Here is a 21,458-nt window from a genome sequence, read left to right on the forward strand (position 1 = left end):
CGCCTTCTGGCTGAGCAGGCCCAGAAAAACCAGCTGACAAAAATTCCTGCCTGTAGCCCAACTCACATCACAGGTATTGCAGCACTGGAGCGGGCCCTGTCAGCTGGGGGGTGTGAGCCTCACATTGTGCTCAGCCTGGAGGGCTGCTCTGCCATGGGAATTCCATGGGAAATGCAGCCTGCTCTCTTGAACTCAACGGGGCTATTCCAGCAGTGACTCCAGGAGTCAGTTCTGGGATATTTGTGAGGCGATTGTTGCTCCTTGGAATATGGTTATTTACATTTTGTCCAAAGCTGAGTTAGGTAGGTCAAAAGCAGAAAATAATGCCTCAGTGCACAATGTTGCTATAAGTATTCTTCTGATTATCTAGAAGGTATTATGATCTCCAAACCAAGAGTGGAATTTTGTCGTTGGTATATTTTCCTGAAAGATGTAGATGATGAGATTCACACTTCACAGGGGTAGCAGATTTATGACTCGGAATAGTTTTGGGGACAATGTGAGCACGACCATTTTGCATTGTTGAAACAAAACTGGGAGAAACCTTTCAGAGGCTGGGCTGTCAGGTCCAGTGCCAGCCTGGGACTGAAGGCCAGAGACCTCTGAGAGAGCAACAAGGTCCTAGAATCATTTTGGAGCTGTCATTCTATCAAATCCTATCTCTATGATCCCAAAGTGTAGCTTCCCCTGTACTCGGCCACACCTTGAGTGCTGTGTTCAGTTCTGGGCTCCTTAATTCAAGAAAGACATTAAGGTATTGGAATGAGTTCAAAGGGCAACAGAGCTGGTGAAGGATCTGGAGCACAAGTCCCACAAGTGGCTGAGGGAGCCGGGGTGTTTATCCTGGAGAAAAGGAGACTCGGGGGAGACCTCATCACTCTCTACAACTCCCTGACAGGAGGGTGTAGCCAGGTGGGGGTCGGGCTCCTCTCTGAGGCAACAATGATAGGACTAGAGGATAGTCTTAAGCTGCACCACGGGAGGTTTAGGTTGGACAGTAGGAAAAATTTCTTCACAGAAAGGGTGACTAAACATTGGAATGGGCTGTCCAGGGGAGGTGGTGGAGTCACCATCGCTGGAGGTGTTCAAGACTGGACGTGACAGTGCCATGGTCTGGTTGACAAGGTGGTGTTCAGTCATAGGTTGGACTCAATGACCTCAGAGGTCTTTTCCAACCGAGTTGATTCCGTGATTCTATGTAAAGCCCTGCCCAGGGCAGGCAAGGCAGCGAAGCTGGCTCTCAGACAGGACACCTTCGACTGGGATTAGATTTAAGAGCCCTAGCAGCCGTGAGGCGGGAAGCGCAACCCTCGCCGCCCCGTGGCACAGGGGAGCCCAGGATGGCTACCCCTGTCCTCATTCCTCGAGCTGCCTCTCGGGAGGCCGCCCCCGTCCCGCCGCCCGCTCGGGGCCGGCCCTGCCCCCGCCGGGCGGGCGGCGGGACGGAACATGGCGGGGCCCCTCCAGCCCGCGCTTCCCCGCCTTTCCCCGCGGCGGCGCGCATGCGCGGTGCGCGACGGCGAGGCCGTATCCCTCCGCGCGCCCCTTCTCCCTCGATGTGTGTGTTAATAAGGTAATTCCCGCGCCCATGGTAAGTGCCCGGAGCCCCTCCGGGCCGGCCCGGGCCGCCCCGCGCCGCCTCGCGCCCGCCCGCGCGCCCGCGGCCGCCCAGCGCCGCGCGGGTCCGCGCCACTCCCCTCCGCCCGCCGTGTCCCTCCGCCGGGCGCGGCGCGGACTCTCGTGTGGGGCTCTCGGCCTGCGGAGCCCCGACTCGGTGCGGCGGCGGCGGTGGCGGCCGGGTCGGCAGCACGGTAAGGGCCCGTCCCCGCGCCCCGTCTCTCCCTCACCCCCCCCGGGCCGGCCAAGCCTTTCCAGGTCAGTCTGCGCCTTTGTATAGGGCCCTGTTACCGGATGTGGAAGTTGATCTCTTCGCTGGTAAAAAATAATTCCACTTCCCCCGGAACCCGGCGCCGCGGCTCCCTCCGCAGCGCCCAGCCCAGCCAGGATTTCCTGTCGGGGAGAGCGGGCGGCCGGCCGGCCTTCCGGGGACCCCGCCGCGCGGGGGGCGCGGGCGGCGGGCAGGGCCGCGGCGGCGGCCTGGGCGGCCCGCGGGGCCGCGGCGAGCGCGGCGAGGGGCCCGGGGGCCGAGGGGCAGAGCGGGGCCCGGCTCGTCCCGCGGCTCTGCCCGCTGGGCAGCGCAGTGAGGGCCGCGTGGGGACGGCCCCGGGCCCCGCGGGGAGCGGGTGGTCGGTCCGGGCCCCGGCCCGGCGCCCCCGGGGCGGCGGAGCTGCGAGCCCAGGCTTGGCGCCAAAGGTGCTCCGGGGAGAGGCGGCTCGGGCGGGACGGCAGCGCTTCCCCGCCGCAGTGCCCCTCGCCCGGATCTGTAACTCGTGCTTTGGACTCTTAATAAAGCGTATGGTGGGAGTATAAACGTGGGATGAGGTGTTATAGTGTGGACTCTTTTTTTCCTATTCTCCCCTGGTAGTCAAAGTAGTTTCCGTTGGTGGGGCACTGGTGAAGTCCCCTGTAGGAAGTCGTCTGCGCTTACAGTTCTTGAAGCATCTGTATGTTTTCCTGTAACCTGCTTACTAAGATAGCTTATGTTTAGTGGGAAATGCTGCATAGTAGAGTTAAATATGCTTAGAGTTGTGAATGCTTGCCCTGTAGTTCTTTAGCCTATTTGCTTTTAAGTTATTCATTACTTCTGAAGTATTACTGAGACTAAGCAGTTTGGTTGAGCTGTGTATGCCCACAAAAGTACTTGTAAGGGAACCTCAAACTGCTGTGTGAGTGAGGTTAAGAGTGTACATGGCAGATCAGCACACACTACGTAGAGATGCTTGTTCGTGACCCACTTTCTTTGCTGAAATCACTTTGTTTTCTAGTTGGGTTTTTTTTAGGCCTATGTGCTAGACAGAAACTGTCGAGGAAGAGTCCTCCTGATATAATGGATGCTGTAGTTGGAAGGTGGATGACTTTTATTTAACGGTATTTCAAGTTTCAATTAATCTGAGACATCCTCTTAAGGCTGTAGTACAATTCAAAGGCTACATCACAAGCACTTAGATCCTTCGTGTTGATTGTAGCTGCTGTAAAGTAACCTTGTGGTATCTAGTGCCAAACTTATTTGTGAAAGCTTTGTAGCTTGTTGGCAGTGCCAACGCAAATCTTGGTGCCAGTGGTTCACCCTTGTTGCATAATAACACTCTTTAGGTGTTGCAGATAATGACCAAATCTGTGCTCTCCTTTGTAAGAAGATGACTTTCCTACCATCTGTATTATTTAAGGGACTTGCATTGTTGATGAAAGCTTATTTAAATCAATGTATGAACCTAATTGGAGGACAGACCTGCATTAGTATGGGCTTGAATGTCTTCTCCACTAAGCTATTCAACAATGTTTGCTTTTCTCAGGTCAGGTATTTTTCATCTGATGCATGTCTGACATGAAGGTCATGTTGCCGTTGGAACAAACTAGAGAGAAGTTAATTAAAAAGTCATAGGGGAGAGCTGAAAGCACTGGAATTAAAGCTCACTGCAATTGACATATTGGTGTAATTCTCACTATCATGATAGAAATGTGGATAGTCTAAGCCTATGATATTTATATTAAAATTTGAAGTATCACATGTGAAATCATTGTCAAAGTAAATTTGATTCCCTTAGGAAACAGTACATGAACTTTTTGAGTTTATCCCATTCAAGTTGCTGTAATCGCTGCTGATTGATATGTACAGTAAAATCATGCCAGAGTGTTTAAGTGATGCTAACTAGTATATGCTGTGCTTCAAAATATTGTTGACCCTGGTATGGACAGGCACATAGAATTAGCTAGAAATGGCAATTCTGAGTTTCTACTGTTAATGTGTGATGTTGGAATTAGTACAATGATGGCATTTCTGAAGGTCAGGTCTGGGGAAGCAGGGTAATTTTTGTAATAGGGGAAAGAAAGACATTCTGAAGGGGCATTCTTTTTCCAGATGTAATGGATGTGAGAGATGATGAGTCTCCAGCAATTTTCCAAGTACAGTTCTTCCAAGTATCACTTCAGTAGGGAAACCTCTTTAATTAGCCTTTAGTGGAACTTTGTCCTGGAGTTTTTAGGAATGATTGCAAATCCTTATTAGGTAGGTAGGTGGGTTGCATGGAGCAGTCCATGCTCCTCTAGTGGAAGGATGTCTCTTCCAGGAGTGTACCTTAGTACAAACACTGGCAGCTGCAGGATCTCTGGGTTGGCAGATGTTTTGCAGCAGCTGTTTTGTGCCTGCTGTTTTGATTTTGACCAGCTGATGCTCAGCACTCAGTGGTAGAAGAGGAACAAGGCTGGGTCCAGGATCCTTGTGGCAGGACACCAGTCTGAAAGATGCTGCAACATTTTAAGCCAAACTTAATTTTTCTTTGGACTGCAGACTTTGCTGCTCCATTGTCTGTAGGCTGTGGTGTGGTAGCCCAGGTGTCCCAAGCTGCATGTTTTTCAGCTCCACTTGCTCCCCATGGAGCCCATTTCACACACAGTTCCACCTAAACTCCTGCTGAGTGCTATTATATACCCCTCTGATACATCATCTTCACAGTTTTATAGAATGTATAAAAACTTAAATCTAAGATGGATGCAAAAAAGTAGTATGATTTTCTATTGTACTGAAGTAAAATAGCAATAATACTTTGATATAAGTATTAATTACCAGTTACTTGTGGCACCTGGCTAATGATACTGTACAGAATGCATTGCAGTAGTGAAATGTGGAAGTTCAGGAGGTCCAAAGCCAGCAGAAGCTCTCCCCCATTTACTCAGTTGTAGGCAAACCCCTCTGTTCACACAGTTGTGTAGGAGCTGTTAGAAGTCTGAAAACACAGTCAGATTGCCATAAAAATAACTGTAACAGTCTCAAAACTATTTCAGAGCCAGTGATGTTTTTATTCTCTGAAAGAGTCCTCATGTAAAGTGTTACACAGGTGTTGTGCTGGCCAAGCTTGATGGAAACAATACCGGAAAGAGAACCCTCTAAGACAGTTCAGTAGAGTTGATTGTAACACACTGTGGAGTAGCAGCAGAGTCCTGCTTTGAAATGGTAATCTCATTTCAGTTTTAAATATCTAATTGTATTACATATATAAAACTTTGCTTGTGACAGTGTCACTGCACTATTGTAGTGTTACTAAATGATCTCAGTACAGCAGCTGAAAAATTTTTCTGGAAAGGGAAATTCTCACACTGCAGACCCTTCTTGGTATGTTCCAGTCACAGCAGCTGGAGGAGTGTGGGGCATGTTACAGAGGGGTCTCTTGACCTCACAGTACTGGTCCTTGGAACAGTCTGCAAACAGAAATGAGCTTTGGGCTGACAACTCCTGAGAAATTTTTTGAATGCATTGGTTAAAAGTGACTGAATGTGCATGAGTTTTGTTGGAAAGGCCTCTTCGTTTGCTGTTAGTTTGCTGTTAGTGCATTAGTGACATAATGGGATTTTTATTATTTTAGTTGAACAGTGTAATTTATCTTTCTTCCACTAGATGGCCCAAGCACGCTTCCAAATACCCCATGAGAACTGCAACTTAATTAATTTTTAAAATAAATTCGTGTGATTTTAACTGAAGTTAAAATTCTGCATCATGAAGCATATACAGACTTTGCTGATGCTTTGTGCTTGTTTAAAATACAAGCACTGTATATCAACGGAGAGAGTGTTGGTTAATGTAAGTAATACGTGGTAATGAAGGTTTATGTTTTTCCTTGATTAGAACATTTCTTATTGAGTGTAGTACAAGGCTGTTTATTTTTGCATTGAGATGAGAACTGGTGTACTGGCACTGACAGTGTGTTCAACAGTAATCGTTCAGAGAGGCTCTGAAACGGTGTTGATCTCGGGCTGCAGTTTGTCCCTGACATCTCCTGGGAGTGAGTTGCTGTATTTTGCAGGCCACCACAATTGATTTTGGTTTTTTGGTGACTTGATTTTTGCTACATAGGGTTTTTGTAACAACTTTGCAGGTTGTTTCACTGGTGTACAGGTGTGGTCAGTGGGTTCTGAATAGGTGTGTTGTTAAATGTATGGACTGTAATTTAATGAATCTATTTTTGTTGTCTAATAGACATCAAGTATAAGCTTGTTATCATGACTGTCTTTTTGGTTAGTGGAGAAAGAAAGGTGTACACTGAAGGCAGCTCTTACTGTGAGTGTGGTTGGACACTGGAATGAGGCTGAAGAAGTGGTGGGATGTTCATCCATAGAGAGACATTCAAAACTCAACAAAACCGAGCCTTGAGCCAGCTCAGGGTCCCCTCCAACCTCAGTTATTCTGCAATTCCAAAAGGAGATTTTATTAGTTGCTTTACTTTACTGCTGTTTAAAACAAAAATAAATAAGTGGAAAAGGGATAGTTGCCTTTCTGAACTAGTTCATAACTTCAGTATTTTGCATTCAGTTCCAGCTTTCCTTTTGCTTCTGAGGACCTTGATGTGGTAGTATTAGACCAACAGAAAAAGTATGTGTGTCTGCATGTGCTCTTTTCCTTCTTAAATTGCAGTCCTCAGTGGGGGGGGGGGAAAGAAGCCATGTAAAAGGAGTGCTATATTCCTTCATTTCATTGCTGCACTTGCCAAATACCATCTCTGTCTTATTATTAGTTTATATTGTTATTCCCAGTGTCTCTCTGTAACAGGGATGATAGATTTTCTCTTTTCTTCAGGATCTTTCCTAGATTTTCTCTTCTGCTCTTCAACAGCAGTTGTCCCTTCCTCTGCATCTGACTGTGATCCTATTTTTCATTCCTTTTCCCATTGTCAGTATTTGTCCTGTCCTGCAACCTTCCTATTTCTCTTCCCTTTTCTGGCTGGAGACAAATCAACATGTCCATGTGTACTAAAAGGATGGACATAAATGGAGTATTTTGGTGAAAGGGATGTTGCTGCCTGCAGTCAGTTCTATAGACAAAGAGGTATAATCTGCTCTGATTCATGGCCCTACTGATACATGTTGAAGTTCTCCATTTGCAGTATTTTGGTCTTCCTTTCTAATTTTTTCCCAAGTCCATAGCTTTCAGTTTATTGAGCAATGGACCACACAGAGTTTGCCAGTTGAGCCAGAGACAGAGAAGTTTTTAAATACATTGTTTTTGTGATAGATGTGTATGTTTAAGAGGATTTCTTTCCAGAAGTGATATATTCTACCTTTGTGTAGGAAATTGGCTGCGTGGCCTTGCAACTGCTGTTATGAGTAAAACAGACTTTACTTTGCATGTGACTGGAAACTAAACTGATGAAAGCAATTCCCTTCTTAGCAACCTGGTAGTGGAAAACATAGCTATAGGACTAAAATGTTAATGATATATCTTGGTTAGCAGCATGTGTTAAGGTTTAGTTCAGATTTTTTTTTTACTGAACAAATTTAATAGCGAGTATGAAATAGAGTGGGTTTAAAAATGTGTATTTCTAGGAAATCTTTGATGTAACAGAAACAGATAGGTGTCATTTGTCTACCTGTATTTTGGCATGCTCTGTATTGTATGGAACTTGGCTGTAAGAGGATGTTATCTAATCACAATGGGAGGGTTTTTCAGCTGGTATCTGAGTCATGTCTCAAAACTTTGCTTGGTAACTATAGACAGTTGAAGCAGGTAGTAGTATTTGTTTTCAGTCAAACACTTCATACATCTGGTGTATGTATGTATGTAGTACAATAATATGCTTGTTGTGTTGTTTTGCAACCGGGAATACAGAAATTATACTTTAGGGTGAACAAAAATAGTGATGGACAAGATGTCAGGCAGGTGTTGTGTTTCATGTCTATCTCAATGCGTTTACGTAGCTGCTGTCTCCTTCGAGAACACACGCAGGGTCACTCTCGAGGAGAAAAGGCAATGCAGAAAGAACCATGTTTTGCAGAATACACCACCTAAGGAGTCTTTCTGCTGTGCCTTTTGCAATCGGACATGTCTGTCTCATTGACCTCATAAGCCACCAACGTGCCTGTAACAAATGTGGACAGAGCCTTCCCAAATCTTCGTTCACAAAGCCCAGCCATGACTGACATAGTGGTACCTCTTAAATGCGTGTGGGCATTTGGGGTGAGTGGATGCAGTGCCTTTGGGTGTGTGACATGGCAGCCACGATGTTGTAGTACCCTTTGAAAGCTGGACAAAGCTGCAGAAAGTTGCAGAATCAGGTGAGAGCTTCTAAACCACCTTCTGCTATAAGAAATGTGCATCCAGTTCAGTTTAAAATTTAACTTCACAGCTGCTGTGGTTACAGCATTGTAATACTGAAATCTCCACCCCAGTATCAGTTCTGTTTGGCTGGCAAAAGTAATTCTAAAATCAAGCTGCTTATTGTGATCAACAAAGCTCGTTCCCATGGCTAGAATGCCAGCTCCAATTTTTGAACTTTTCAGAGTAGTTCAGAAATAATGACTGAAAAAAAGAGCAGCATATATGCACTTAAAATAGTGTTAATGTTTCTGTTTTGCCTTTATATTCCTGTATGTCCCTCACTAGATGTCACTAGTAGATTTGGGAAAGAAACTTTTAGAAGCTGCACGAGCAGGTCAAGATGACGAAGTTCGCATTTTGATGGCAAATGGAGCACCTTTTACCACAGACTGGGTAATGAAAACTTTTGCAGTGTTTGGTAGATCATCTTACTTTTCTCACATGAAGAAGAAAATAGTATTGTTACAATTATGCATTTATATTGCAATTCTTCTTGGAATTCTGCAGTCACATCATTTAATGTCTAATTTGAAATTAAAATTGCCTGTTTCTTCATATAACCTCCTACTGATTTTAGTAACAGACTGTGAATGAGCTCATTCTGGTGACTTTTAAGATGAACTTTGGAGTTGCTAATGGGAGAAAGCAATAATCATCCTCCTAGTTATTGTGTTTGTGCATTTAGTATAGTAAGAGGTCTGAATTATGAAAGCAGTCCCAACTGCCTAATGTGGGCAACTGAAAGTTCCCTGATACAGGGGCTCTGAGTTGTCTTTCAGAGGTGCATATTTTTGAATAGGTTGTATAGAGAGGTCAGGTACCTAAAATTCCCAGGGTATTTATAAGCTCTTAAGAGCATTAATCTGCTTAGTGACCTAACTTTCAAATTAACTCTGTTTTGAGGAGGAGATTGGACTTAAGTGACTTCCAAAGGTCCCTTCCAATGCTGATATGGTGTGACCAACCTTAAAAATGGGGTTAGGCCCCTTGAAATGTTACACTTCATAAAGACAGAAAAATCACAGAAAAAAGGAAACAACAACAAACTTTCCCTACTCCTCTTCATATTCTGTAAAAGCCCCAACAACTGCTTTCCTTGAGACTGCAAGGGAGAATGATTTTTAAGTGCTGGCTTGACACCTGGGTTTGATAGCTCCAGAATAAGAAGAAATACTTCATACTGGCATCTGTTAAAACTCCACATTTTCTGTTACATTCCAGCTGGGAACATCTCCACTTCATCTAGCAGCACAGTATGGACACTACTCAACCACAGAGGTGTTGCTGCGAGCAGGTGTAAGTCGGGATGCCAGAACCAAAGTGGACAGAACTCCATTACATATGGCAGCATCAGAAGGCCATGCCAGCATAGTAGAAGTCTTACTTAAGGTGAGCACTGCTGAAACAAGTCTGAGATGGGAATAATGCAATGGTTTACAATCAGATATTTGCAATTTTCTTTTAGTCATGAAACTAAGATTGAAATTACATCGACAGTTGTACTGTGTGCATTGGGAGCTTTGTTTTCCTGTTAAGCTGTAATTTATTTTAGCATTAAAGTCATCAGGATTTCAGGTGAATTATTCACTGCTATTTCAAAATAAGTCTACTCCCTAATTTGACATTGTGTTTAGTAAGAGATTTTAGAACTGAGATATGTTTTAGGGACTCTTTAATCCTTTGAAGTAAATACTTCATTTGGTAGTTAGATTGAAGTACTTTTAACGAACTTGTAAATGTAAGATATCAAGGCATTCCTGGTGAAGAAAGACAATTTTGGGCTTCATTCTGGTCAGGTACTTCTAATGACATAGTTTATGCAATGATCTTGTTTGTAGCATGGTGCTGATGTCAATGCCAAGGACATGCTCAAAATGACTGCACTTCACTGGGCTGCTGAGCATCACCACCAAGAAGTTGTAGAACTCTTGATAAAGTATGGAGCAGATGTTCATGCTCAGAGTAAATTTTGCAAAACAGCATTAGATATTGCAGTAGACAACGGGAATGAAGACATTGCAGAAATATTACAGGTAACTTTTGATTCCTGTACTTGATTACACATGTCATAAACTAAGCTTTTAATATAGCAGTTGTGACACTATATAATGACTGATAATGCCAAACTCCAGTCTAGTTCACTACATGGAGATGAGATTAATGTTAGTAAACATTACTTGGCTGAAGAACATTTTCATCACCTACAAAATCAAGGATATGTATCCTTTATTTTCTTAAATTTCAGTGTTGTAATACACAGAACAAGGTGGACTCTTCACAACTGAGGTGTAAAATTAACTCCCTACTCTGACAGTATGTTTTGACTATACCCTGGTGTTCAGTTAGCTTCCTATATGAATATTAATATCCTAACAATTGGAGATCAAGACAGGAGAGAAGAGATGACAATTTTTCCAGAAGCAGAAAAACTAGGATTGAATTGTTGGAGAAGTGATTGTGATCAGGATTATAATAGATACTTCCATGGAAATGTGTGCTCACTGTTCAATACTACTGTTAAAGGCAAAATAAGTGATAAGCATTATTGAGAAAATAATAGAAAGCAGATGAAAAATACCATTATGCCACTGTATAAATCTGTTGCTTCCCTACATCTTGAATTGTCTGAACTTCTGATCTGTCCGTTCAACCTGCTCTTCATTGCAGAAAGGGTAAAGAGAAGGTAATAATAATTCAAAGAAAGACAAAAAGGACGCTGCCATGTACATTTCATAGCAATTGCTGAGCTGTCAGAGCAGATTTTCATGGCCTGTGTCTGCCCCAGCAGTCTTGCTTCTTCAGGCTTCTGTTTTAGGTACCTGAACTTGTGTATCTGCAAAAGGGCCTTGTCTTTATGTGGTCCTCTTTATTTAGAGTAAATGGTAGGGAGAAGTAGTGGTGTGTTATACTTTTTGTCCTTAGATTTCTGCCAAAAAAACCCCGTTTATGTACTTGGAGACGTGACATGATGTGTGTGTATTGCCTGGGTATAATGAGAGAGATCCTCCCTGTTTGTGTGGAATGGCAGTAACTGTAGCTCTTACACAAGGTAAATGACTGCTTTACACCTGCAGTTGGAATGATGTGATTGCCTTTGTGTCCTAGATTGCAATGCAGAACCAAATCAACACAAACCCAGAGAGCCCGGACACTGTGACGATACACGCAGCAACACCACAGTTCATCATTGGACCTGGAGGGGTGGTGAACCTAACAGGTCTGGTATCTTCTGCAAATACATCCAATGGAACAGGTATTCAGATGCCTCTAGGATAGCCACTAGGATTTTATGCTTTGATTTTCACACTTAGTGAAAAGCTTTGAGGAAAAACAGTGGTAAGAATAGTTACCATGTTCCTCTTCAGTGTTTTTTATGTGTTGTAAATACATATGTGCCTAAAACAGCAATCTTCACAGAGCTAAATTATCAGAAGTTGTACTTGCCTAACAAACAGCTTCAGAATAGCACCTAGGTTCAGCAGAGTGCTGCTGAAAATTGTGTGTGTTAGAAGCTTCAGTGCAATAATAATAGAAAAAGGGACTTTAGTAGTTTTAAATTTATCAGCTAACTTTTTTTCATTCTACTAGATGAAACAGGAGTGTCTGCTGTACAGTTTGGAAATTCATCAACGTCAGTATTAGCTACGTTGGCAGCTTTAGCAGAAGCATCAGCTCCACTGTCTAATTCCTCGGAAACACCAGGTTAGAAAGCATTTAACCTAATTTAATAATTAAAAGTACATAAAATTCAACTTTCCTGTGGCACACAAAGTGGTGTGGTAAATAGTGCTTAATATGGATAGAGGTACAAAAGGAGAGCAAGGAATGAATAATGACCATATTTATGGGGCTGTTTTTCTTTTATATAGAGTAGCTTCTCTTTAGACAAAATCTCCACTTTTCTTGCAAGGTTTGAAGAAGTCCTTGCAATGTTTCCTTCCAGAACTAAAACCCCAATATTGAATTTGAAACAGAAAAAGATCAGAGCTGTTTGCCACAGCACCTAGTATTGGCACTTGCAACTGGGACTTTTCTGTGACAGTGGTCTTTCTTACTGCTGAGCCTGTGCTTGGAAGCCAAATCAAATTCAGTACACCACCACTTATTCATGTGGGACTTGCTGTTTTGGTTTACTGAATAAACACTCTGTGAATGTTTAAGCAGTGCTATAGGACAGTGATCTCTGAACATAAGGATCTTCAGAAGACAATGACTGCAGTCATTATTTAAACTACAGAGTGATTTTTCTGTGCATGTTATATTGTAATTAATTTAAAAGATGAAAGCTTCAGGGCTTTATCTGCCTTCTCTCATCTTGAACCTCACAACACAGGTCTATAGGGTTTTAATTTCATCTTGGTAGATAGAAAGCACTCTATTGTCTGTTATTTTAATCAAAGGCTTTGCTTTTACCCTGACAAATTGAAAATAAAATACAGAGTTAGTGTGCTTGAATTTCTTTGATTGTGTTACTAGTGATCTTGCTCTTTGTCTCAGTATCTTGTTGTTTTAAAAAATAAGGGTGGTAGCACAAGACCTGAGTTGCAGCATATAGTGCAAGCTGTGGCATATGAAGTTATATACATTAAATGTTTGTTTTACTTTTTAAACTTTATCTGTCTTCTTCAAATATGTAAAAATGTCAGCTTTAGTCTTGTTTCATACTTTATATAATAAAGTTGTGGGTGTGTTTTGAAGTACTGATGTAGTACAGACAAAGCTCTGAGATTCTGTAGAGGTCCTTCAGTTTTTTACCATCTTAAAAACCGTTGTGTTAAGCAGAGAATTCTGGGCTGGGTCCTGATGTATGGGTGGCAAGGCATTGGTTGAGAAGTAGTTTCAAGGTAGTATTTCAAGTTTAATTTTTTTTTTTAATTCCACTATTAGTGTAACTTAGTTCAGCTTATTTATTTATAAGTAAAAGTTGTTTGTGTTCTTAAAAGTAGCTCTTCTTGCTGCCATGTTAATACGGAACCCAAAGCATCAATTTTGAGTGGGGTATATCTATTAGGAAAATGCAAAAAAAAATTATTATATTGAGCAAGGTAGACTAGGACAGTGTTGCATGTATTTTTCAAAATGTGAGTGCTTTATGTTGGTCTGGTGAAAGATTTCTATGAAAATTTAATACACAGTAATGTATTAATTGAGGGAGGGTCAAATTTAAAAAGTTCTGGAAGAAATTTTTTCTCAGTTGTACCAAAATGCATTTGAAATTACAAAGTTTAATTTATAAACTGACTTAATTTCTTCACTAATCTGTTGATAGTTGTGGCCACAGAAGAAGTTGTGACTGCAGAATCAGTGGATGGGGCCATTCAGCAAGTTGTCAGTTCTGGAGGTCAGCAGGTTATTACTATAGTTACAGATGGCATTCAGCTGGGTAACCTGCATTCCATTCCAACCAGTGGAATAGGGCAACCCATCATTGTGACCATGCCAGATGGACAGCAAGGTGAGTACAGACTTGTATGGTTCCAGATTGAGGAACTGTTTTAGTTACAGTAATAATAATGACTTGTTAGGTGCAAATAGCTTGGACAATTTTGTGTACATCGAAGAATTCTTATACTAAAGAAGACTCCAACGTGAGCTACTGCAGTTCAGTGGGTTAACACATGTCAGCTGAGTCTCTGCATTAGGAGAGAGAATGGAAGAATTACTAAACTGTATGGAGGAGAAATGGGACATTTAAGGAAAAAGTGATAACTCCTTGCTTTGCCTTCAATAAGTTTGATTCTCACAAACTTGTTACGAAAACTAGAAGGTGGAGTAAAATGAAGCCTTCTTCCAGTACTCATGCTGTTGCCTTGCCAGAAATACAGTGGGGAGGTGAGGCTTGGATTTAGAAATCTGATGCATGAAGCAAGCTGTGCAAGTCCCATGGAGTGTGTTCTTAACAGGACAAATGTCAAGTTTTAGAGCAGCAGTGACAAAACCAGTGAAGCCAGGGTGACACAAATGTTCCTGTTGGGCCATATGTACTTTGTAGAAGCTGTTAGTGTGATAAGTGCTATTTTGAATGTGTATGTTTTGGGTGATTTCTTTTAAGGATGCTCTGTCACAACTATTTAGATAAAAATGACTCCTCCTCTGGTTTCTTCATAAGAACTGCCAGTGTGAAGCTTGGAGAGTTGTACACTGGAGACTGTAGATCTCAGTAACAAGGAATTTTAAAATTCTTTAGTAGTGTACAAGCAGCTAAAATTTTAGTAAATTTTCACCATACTGACTTTATAATGCACTTTATTATATAGCTGTGGTTTCAGAAGGAAATGTCTCTGCATTTTATTGCTGTTAATAAAATTACTTAAGTAATATGGGTTTTATATAGTGCAAATATTGTTTGAAATAAATATGTTTACACGTACAAATATGTCTTCAGTATTAACAGTGCCAGCAACAGACATTGCTGAAGAAACTGTGATAAGTGAAGAACCGCCAGTGAAGAGACAGTGCATTGAGATTGTTGAAAATCGTGTGGAGTCTGCAGAAATAGAAGTAAGGAGTATATTACATGATCTGTGTTAAACAGTGTTCAGCACTGAGTATCTGGTTGTGATTCAGGGTAATTTCTGTGTTACCACAGAACGAAGTGTGTGAAACAATAACTTGTTCAGTCTCTCCTGTTACTGAAAGTTGTCTTTTACAAAGTTGTAAAAAGAAAACAGGAGGGCTGTTTGCTTCATCCTGTGGTCATGCATGTGGAAGTGACACTTGTTTAAGTATGTGATAATGTAATTTTTTTTGTTTTTACTCTAAGGTCACTGACTAGTTTTTAAATTTGGGCACCGATACATTATCAAGTGACTTGACTCTTTCCGCTGGGGATGAATGAGAGAACTGTATCCTCATCTTTCTGTTACAGCCACATGCTTGTCCTGATTGTGAGATCATATTTTTAGCAATGTTTCCTTTCCATTCATGATATCTAGATAACTGTTGATGGAAGTGTGAAACAGTAAGATTCTGTGTTTGTCTGTTTTTATCTGTATGTCATCCCCTGCCTTTTTTTTAATTCCGAAGCAATTTACTGTTACACAACTTTGCACTATCCATTTTTTTTTAAACTATAGTGCAAAAGACCTACAACTGTGGAGAGTGCTTTTCTTTTTATATGACAAATAGCTGTAGCCTTTCAGTTTAAAAATGTAGCTTTTTTTATAATAGCCACAATAGGTCAACCATCTCATTTCTTCTCCTGTTACTTCTAACTGTGCTGACCAGTTTTGGTCAAAACGTTATGAAAATTGCTGTCTGCTTTGACTAGACTGTAAGTTCTCATTTTGTCAGCTCCATGATATTTCGTTTATCTAACATTGTAGTCTCCAACTTCTGTTCATATTATCAAATTGTGCCTAATTGAATACTTTTTGTTGTATAGTGTGTACTATATGTTATCCATATCTAATAACAATAATTACCATCTCTCATCTCTTGCTTTCCCTGTCCCTAAGTTGTCACATCAAATACTTTTGGCCTCTGCAGCTTTGTGGTCATTACAGATTATCCTGACAGTTGAAATTTTCTTGCTGCATTTTTTAAAGTGTATGACTGTTACAATAAAAGCATTTTTTTGTTCACACTTTTAAAAATCTGCCTGAATTATTCGTAAAGGAAATTATGTTTCCTTAAGTATTTTAATAATTCTGTTAGGCGAATTTAAAAAAATACAGATTAGTTAAGGAATAAATTGATCTGTTCCTGATTAGAGATAGTTGGTATAACACTACCAATAATTCTTTTAAGGGGATTACCAGTTGCAATTTTATATGTTGAACACATTTCTCAAATATAAAAAGAAGTTGCTTTAAATGAGTTATTTTGCCTGTTACTTTTAAGTGCAAGTTTTGATGACTGATCTTTCCCTGCCTGTACAACTGGAATTGCAGATCTCTGCCTCTGTGTGGAGGACAGTTAACTTTAGGGACCTTATTGTGGTTCACAGGGGTGTGGTGCTACCTTACTTTGGTAGCAGTGACATTAAAGAAGTGCACGTGAAGTCGCTTCACTTCAAATTTCTTTGTCACAGGCAGTGGTAGATACTTGAATTTGGAGGGAGTGGGCCCCCTCTCCTCATTAAATTATTTTTAAAATATTTTAAAATATAGAAATAAAGAAAACCTTAATTACTTGGTTTCTTTGCCTTACACTGATTCATTCCTTTATTTCATTATAAAGAGTTAATTCAAGGCTGAATCCTTTCTTCAGCTGTTTTAAATTCATAGTGTGTGAACAGTTAACTGTAGTTTCAAAGTTTCTGTAAGTTGAAAATCCTCCCATTCATGTGAAGTAACAAATTTTCCTGTGAAAGTATTGTGAAATGACTAAAGCGGTAGTGGTGTTTTTAAATTCTCTTTTCTGGCTCTGTTAAGTTCAAACATTTTGGCTCATTTTGAAGAGTGATAGTTTTCCTAAGCAGTTGGATATTTTAAACATGGGATGGCAGCAAAAAAACCCTGTCACACAGATACTCTGTTTTTCATTTCATGCATAATTCATTAATGTACAGTGATTTTTATTTTCATTCTTTAATTTGACTGTTTTTCACATGATGTATGTTTGAAAGGTGACACACACGCATTAGAACCAGGACAATAATTTCATTAGACTAAAAAATAATCATAAACTAATTCTCTTAGTGAATTCATATCCCTGTTTTTTTCTGTTGTTCAAAAGAGTGGTTTGGTTATTTTAGTTATGGGCTTTCCTGTTGTCAATATGTAGACTGTTAAGAAAAGTTACATGTAATGAAGAAAATTCCCAGATAAAATGGAAGATTGCTTAAGGGCACTGAGGATCCTCTAATTTGATTTTTACCTGGGTAGGTGTTTATATGATACAAAAGGACTTCAGATCTTTAGAAAGCTTTCAGTTGTGTTCTAAAGAATGTCCCAAGAACACTGTCTGGGTTTGATTAAACTAACATCAGATATAGTCCTCCCTATTCTAGATGTCAAAGTTAAGGAACCACTTTTCACTGAGTTCACTGTAGATAATTGCTCCTCTGCAAGCATTGGGTTCTTTCCACTGTTATCACACAATATACTTGGCCTCAGTTCCTTAACTCATTCTGTTTGTGTTGGGACAGTCTAAAAGGTACTCCTGTTAGCTGCTGGACTAATCTACGTGCTTTGAATTGCTAGTCTGCCTAGTAGATACTGGTTTTATCTTGGCCTTGCCCTTTGAGACTGGGGTTTTTCCTTTTTTTCTTATCCCATCCTTAATATGCTATACTACTTGTGGGTACACAGCTCTAGTTCTCTCTTCTGTGGGAAATACTCTTAAGGTGTGGTCTGAGAACCTCTCCACCCCCAAATGTTTGCAGGGTGCACACACTCCATAGCAGTGATGGCCTCTTGCTGTTTGTAATGCACTGCAGAACTACTGGCTGCTGAGCTCCCAATAGTTCTTATTCTACTGCAGCCCAGTAGTAGAGCAGCTTTGCTTTGTGGCAGTATTAGGTTTCTGATGGTTTTTATGAGACAAATTCATGGAATAGATAATGCCCAGCTCAGAATATCCAAGCCCTCCAAAGGCTGCTTTCCACATGTAGCAGGATGAGCTGTTTTGACTGCTTCTTTGACAATTGTCTTGTAGCTTTTTGCACCAACACTCTGTTCCACGTGGCTGTTTTATGTAAGCTGTTGGCTCCCCTCATCCTACAGAGATAACTTACGGCAGTAGCAGTGCATTTTGCTTGGACTGCTGGAACATCGTTGGTGTGTTTCAGATCCTCTGAGGTGTAGGCTCTACTGGTCATGTGGCATCTGTCAGTCTAGTTGCTACATGGATTGACTGCTCATAGAGTTGCTTAAAAAGCAAAATGCAAATTTTCAGAGGTGGAAGCTGAACTTCCTTTTCAAATAAAGTAAGCAAGATCAGATGAGCTCTCATTTGATTAGTGTATGCTTCAAACGAAGCAAACCCCAGCTTGCTGCCTTCAGCTCTTAAAGCCCTATGGAAAAAGAAGTTGCACTTACTGTTCTGTATTCTAGCCAGCCTTTATAACCTATTAATAACATCTCTCCTTCACCTGTTGTTTTTGCTGTACAGGTGCTGCGGTTAGGAATGATCTGATCACCTGTGTCATTGTATTTCAGCACATTCAGCACAGCATGTGACTGCTAAATGTGGCTGTGACAAGTACTGAGAACAGTAGTGAGTTGAAGGGAGGCAGAGTGTTTTGTATTTTTCTGACCGTGAAAATATGTGAGTGCATCAGAGATGAAGAATAGGGATGCTGTTGTGGGAGTGGGGGGGCAAAACTTCTAACAACTGTTTGAAGTATTAAATGGGAATGTGGTACTGAACTGCTGGGATGGGAATAAGCTGAAAAGGCAACTTATTTTCACTGGGCCTCAGTTTTTTGATAAGTTTTGTTTTTCTGGGAGATGGCTTGCTTTTCTGACAGCCTTCCTTCCTGCTCCTGTTTAACAACTACAGTGGAAAGAATGATTTTAAATCTAATACTACCTTACTCATAAAGTATGATGCACTTTAATGAAATTGTATTTGGTTGAAGATCAAAACAAAACTATTTCCCAAGCAAATTGCTTTTTCAATTGGGCTCAGTGCAGCATCAGACAAAATGACAGTACCTACATCACTGGAGATGGAAATGCATTCTCCTTAGTTCCTAAGGCAGCTTCAGAGGAAGTGGCATTTCCTATATGATTTTGCTTGGAAACCATTTTATACCCATTCCCAACAAACTTGTATACAGAACTTCTGCAATTACTTCAGTAAGGATTTTTTCAGTTGCTGCTTTTGAATTGAAAAACTTTATCTGGCTAAATGCCTGTTAATTCATAAAGATGTGATATCCTTGGGGATGTAATTATAACTCTGGATTGCATTGAATCAATCACTGTTTATAGAGACCACTGAGATGTGTATTTTGGTCAGTGGGCAGCTGACACTCTCCAGCACAAAGAGCTGTTAGGTAGCAGTTTTTCTTTATATTATCTGATTAGAAATAAAAGAGCAAGGGACAATCCTGTTAGATTGGATTCCAATTTGAAAAAGTAACAAAGGGAATTGAATCATTGGAGAAATATTAATATGTTATGTGAATATTTAATCACCATGCTTCCACTTTTTTTATTTAGCTCTTTTTTGATGAAGACTTGAGTGGGACCTTTGCAGCTCAATAGACTCAGGTTTACTGTATCCACAGCTGAAGCCTTGTTGTGGGGAGTTGTCTGGTGTTATAATTCATGTCTGATTTGCACAGTAGCATTCATACAGGTCTGCCTGAGTAAGAACTGAACAGTTCCTACATGATACCCTAACACTTGAGCTGCATGTAAAGGAAAAGTATTTGCCTTTTTAACTTGTATGTGATACTTATTTGACAAAGTATTGCTGGTTCTGTTTCTAATAGGAGAGAGAAACTCTTCAGAAACAGCTGGATGAGGCAAACAGAGAAGCACAAAAATACCGTCAGCAGCTTCTAAAGAAGGAACAAGAAGCAGAGGCCTATCGGCAGAAGTTAGAGGCAATGAACCGCCTCCAGACTAATAAAGAAGCTGTTTAATAAAAAATGAACACACTGCAAAGCCTGTTACTTTCAAAAACCTGCAGTACAATCTTGAACTGTACACTATATAGGTACAGACATGGGATTTCATGATAGAGAAGATGCTACAAGTTGATAACTGGACTTAAGCCGTGAGCTCTGATTAATTTCTTGTAACATAAAAACTCTGAATTTAGAAATTGTGAAAAGTATTTAAAATTAAATACTGTAAATAGTTGGTTTTTTTACAGTTTCAAAATAAGTTGATAAATCTTTTTGAAGGGATCCAGAAACATGAAAAGCCAATGTTTTTGTGAAATTTTTGATTTTAGTATGAATCTACTTCTGAAAAACAGAACAGTTTTAAGGGTGATGTTGATTTAAGCTTGAAAATTGATTATGTGACAAAATTAATTAACAGTTATTTCTACATGACAACAACTCAAACAACTTCTCTGAATAAGACATTTCCAGGTGGAAATCTTTGTACAGCTTTAAGTAGTTGTCTCAGATTCTCTGAAAACCATTTTTGGTTTTTTTTTATTTTAGGTGGTGAAATTTTTATATTTAATTTCAGATATATCCAAGTAGATTTACATGTATATGAAGCTAATATTTTTTAAACTTTTCAGTTTGTACATATGCTGCATGTTTTTATAATTTCTACACATACATCTTGCATAGGTATTTTTCAGCAAAGATGAGAAAAATTATGAGAAAAATGTTTAGCCTATAGGTCATTTGAAGTAAGCTAGCAGCCAGTTTTATCGTGGATGGTATATTTCTTGGAAGAATGTAATTTGTAATTAAGAAGAACAAAAAAGAATCTTAATTTACATATTAAGAGGCAAAATTTGGTAGTGGAGGCATTGAAACTTCACTTTGTGTGTCTTACAATTTTCCTGTACAAACATTTTAAAGTTCAGTAATGAATAGAAAAGAATGTCTCCACTGGAACACAAATAGTAGTTATTTTAGAATATTCCTATTGATCTCTCTTCCCCAATAGCCTTGAAATTACTTCAGTGATACATTTTTTTCTGAACAGACTTTTGCATTTTAATTATGCAATTGGACAAGTAATTTTTTTTATGTTGTAGTGATGCTCTTCCTACCCAGCATCATTGTTCCTCACTGTGATACTGTGTTTGTGTGTGTCTGTGCAGTGATCTATTATGCTTAAAATTTATATGGCACATTACATCTTCAGCGCATTGTAAAATCTTTTAAAGAACCCTTTCCTATACTACCTGAGGCAGGTAAGTGTTATTGTCTCAATTTTATAACTGGTATAAATGCAACACAAGGGAGTGGTAAATGACTGGCTTAACACCACATGAACCTGTGGTCACCTGGGAATGGATCTCAGGAGTTCCTGGCTTCTAGTCCTGTGCTTAGACTGAGCTGCCTTAAGACTGTTCAGTGCTGTGTTACATTAAATTTTGAACTACTGTGCAGGTTCGTTTTTTGTAAGATAAAATTCTTTGTGCTTTGCTTTGTTGTTCCATGTTCACTGCTTTTATGGAATTGTTTATATAAACTTAAGCAAAAAGTCTGGTTTATCTATACTGTACACGGAAGAATTACCCTTAAAACTGTACTCTGGCCTACTTTTTCTATTTTACAATTAAATATCTTTTCCACATATATATAGTGTAGAATCAATTCCATTTCAGTTGTTTTGTGTATGCATTAGAAGGTCAAAACCTCTGTGTTGGGCACTTGGAAAAA

The 21,458-nt window shown here is 40.3% G+C and overlaps 1 protein-coding gene across 7 annotated transcripts; it reads left to right on the top strand.

Annotated features, from left to right (window-relative positions):
* Positions 1-1,404: 1,404 nt before the first annotated feature.
* Positions 1,405-21,374, top strand: GABPB1 (GA binding protein transcription factor subunit beta 1). 7 transcript variants are annotated; one of them, XM_051796641.1, is made up of 9 exons: positions 1,405-1,573; positions 8,492-8,599; positions 9,428-9,595; positions 10,045-10,239; positions 11,312-11,459; positions 11,795-11,908; positions 13,476-13,661; positions 14,592-14,707; positions 19,593-21,374. In XM_051796641.1, exons 2-9 carry the CDS (start codon positions 8,492-8,494, stop codon positions 19,743-19,745), a joined length of 1,188 nt encoding a protein of 395 aa, XP_051652601.1. In that variant the 5' UTR covers positions 1,405-1,573; the 3' UTR covers positions 19,746-21,374. The 7 variants fall into 7 exon arrangements, with proteins under 7 accessions (XP_051652601.1, XP_051652603.1, XP_051652597.1 ...); XM_051796643.1 differs by having other exon boundaries at positions 1,413-1,591; positions 11,312-11,423; XM_051796637.1 differs by having other exon boundaries at positions 1,544-1,591.
* The last annotated feature ends 84 nt before the right edge of the window (positions 21,375-21,458 follow it).

Source organism: Manacus candei, unplaced genomic scaffold (genome assembly GCF_025592945.1).
Source record: "Manacus candei isolate 608988 ecotype Guabito, Panama unplaced genomic scaffold, ASM2559294v1 h1tg000046l, whole genome shotgun sequence".
In the NCBI taxonomy this organism is placed as follows: Eukaryota; Metazoa; Chordata; class Aves; order Passeriformes; family Pipridae; genus Manacus; species Manacus candei.